The following is a 1,274-nucleotide window of genomic DNA, read 5'->3' as shown; positions in this document are numbered from 1 at the left end:
ACATCTGAAGCTATATGGAACCGGTTACAACCGATTTATATGCCAGAGCAAACAGAAGAAATATGGAAAAAATCAATCCTAGGCTTCAAAAATGTATGGCAGTTCCCCAATTGTTTAGGAAGTATAGATGGCAAACATGTGACCATCAGATGTCCCCAGAAGAGTGGATCAAATTACTTTTCCTATTTAAAAAATTTTTAGATAGTTCTTATGGCAATTTTTGACCCAGAATATAAATTTATTTGTATAGATGTAGGTGATTATGGTAAAAATAGTGACGGTGGTATTTTTGAGACATCGGCTATGGGCAGAAAATTTGCAAATGAAACCATGAATATACCAACCAACAGACCATTAGCTGATGAAAATGAAGAGATTCCATGTGTATTAATTGGCGATGAAGCTTTTACACTAAGCCCTTACTTAACGAGGCCATTTCCTTATAGACAAGCACGAAATGACAACAGCAAAGAGAGATTTAATTATCATCTATGCAGAGCCCGACGCTTAGTGGAAAATGCATTTTTAATATTGCCACATAAATGGCGTCTATTTTTTAGACCACTAGAAGTTAAAGTACAAACAGCTACAAAACTTGTGAAGGCAGGATGCGTATTGCACAATTTGCTGCGCACAAGAAACACTGACGAGCAATTTTTGCATTTACAAGAAAACTCTAATACATATTCCTTTACCAGTAGTTGATAATCTGGCGGTTGACGGAAGAAGAGCAGTAAACGAAGCTTTTGAAATACGTGAAAAATTCGTTACTTATTTAGTAACTTATAGTTCCAAACAAATAAAAACAGTACTTACCTTTTATATTTAATTCATTTCCAATCTGATATAAAAATTTTATTTTTAATACGCACGTTCTTATAATCTGGGTGGGACATGTCGAACAATATATCATGTTTTTTTACAATTTCAATAAGTTGTTCGATATCCATTTTATTTGAAACGTTGCACCACAGCTGAGTTCTGAACGCTAACTAATTATACCGCCGCGATCGCCGTCAGAACGCTGCACAAATTCCTTTGATCGCCAACAGGTCGCGACAAGTATGTGCGGATCCATTTGATTGTTTGAGACGAGTCGTATCGCGATCGTGAACTCCATCGCGTCGAGATCGCGTTGGTATGTTCTCCGCTTAACTAGTTGAGCGTTCAGAACGCAGCAGGTTACATTTATCGCTGGTCGTGACGATGCAAATAAAAATGGATATCTAAAAATTTATTAAAATTGTAAAAAAATTGATATATTGTTCGACCTG

At 36.2% G+C, this 1,274-nt stretch overlaps 1 protein-coding gene across 1 annotated transcript; it reads left to right on the top strand.

Annotated features, from left to right (window-relative positions):
* The first annotated feature begins 210 nt into the window (after positions 1-210).
* LOC114331644 (uncharacterized) lies at positions 211-705 on the top strand. The gene has a single exon (XM_028281271.2). The coding sequence runs from the start codon at positions 211-213 to the stop codon at positions 703-705; it is 495 nt and encodes a 164-aa protein (XP_028137072.2).
* Positions 706-1,274: the final 569 nt, after the last annotated feature.

This window comes from Diabrotica virgifera, chromosome 10, assembly GCF_917563875.1.
Source record: "Diabrotica virgifera virgifera chromosome 10, PGI_DIABVI_V3a".
In the NCBI taxonomy this organism is placed as follows: domain Eukaryota; kingdom Metazoa; phylum Arthropoda; class Insecta; order Coleoptera; family Chrysomelidae; genus Diabrotica; species Diabrotica virgifera.
The sequence above is the reverse complement of the archived record's forward strand: the minus strand, read 5'-3'. Positions and strand labels throughout refer to the sequence as shown.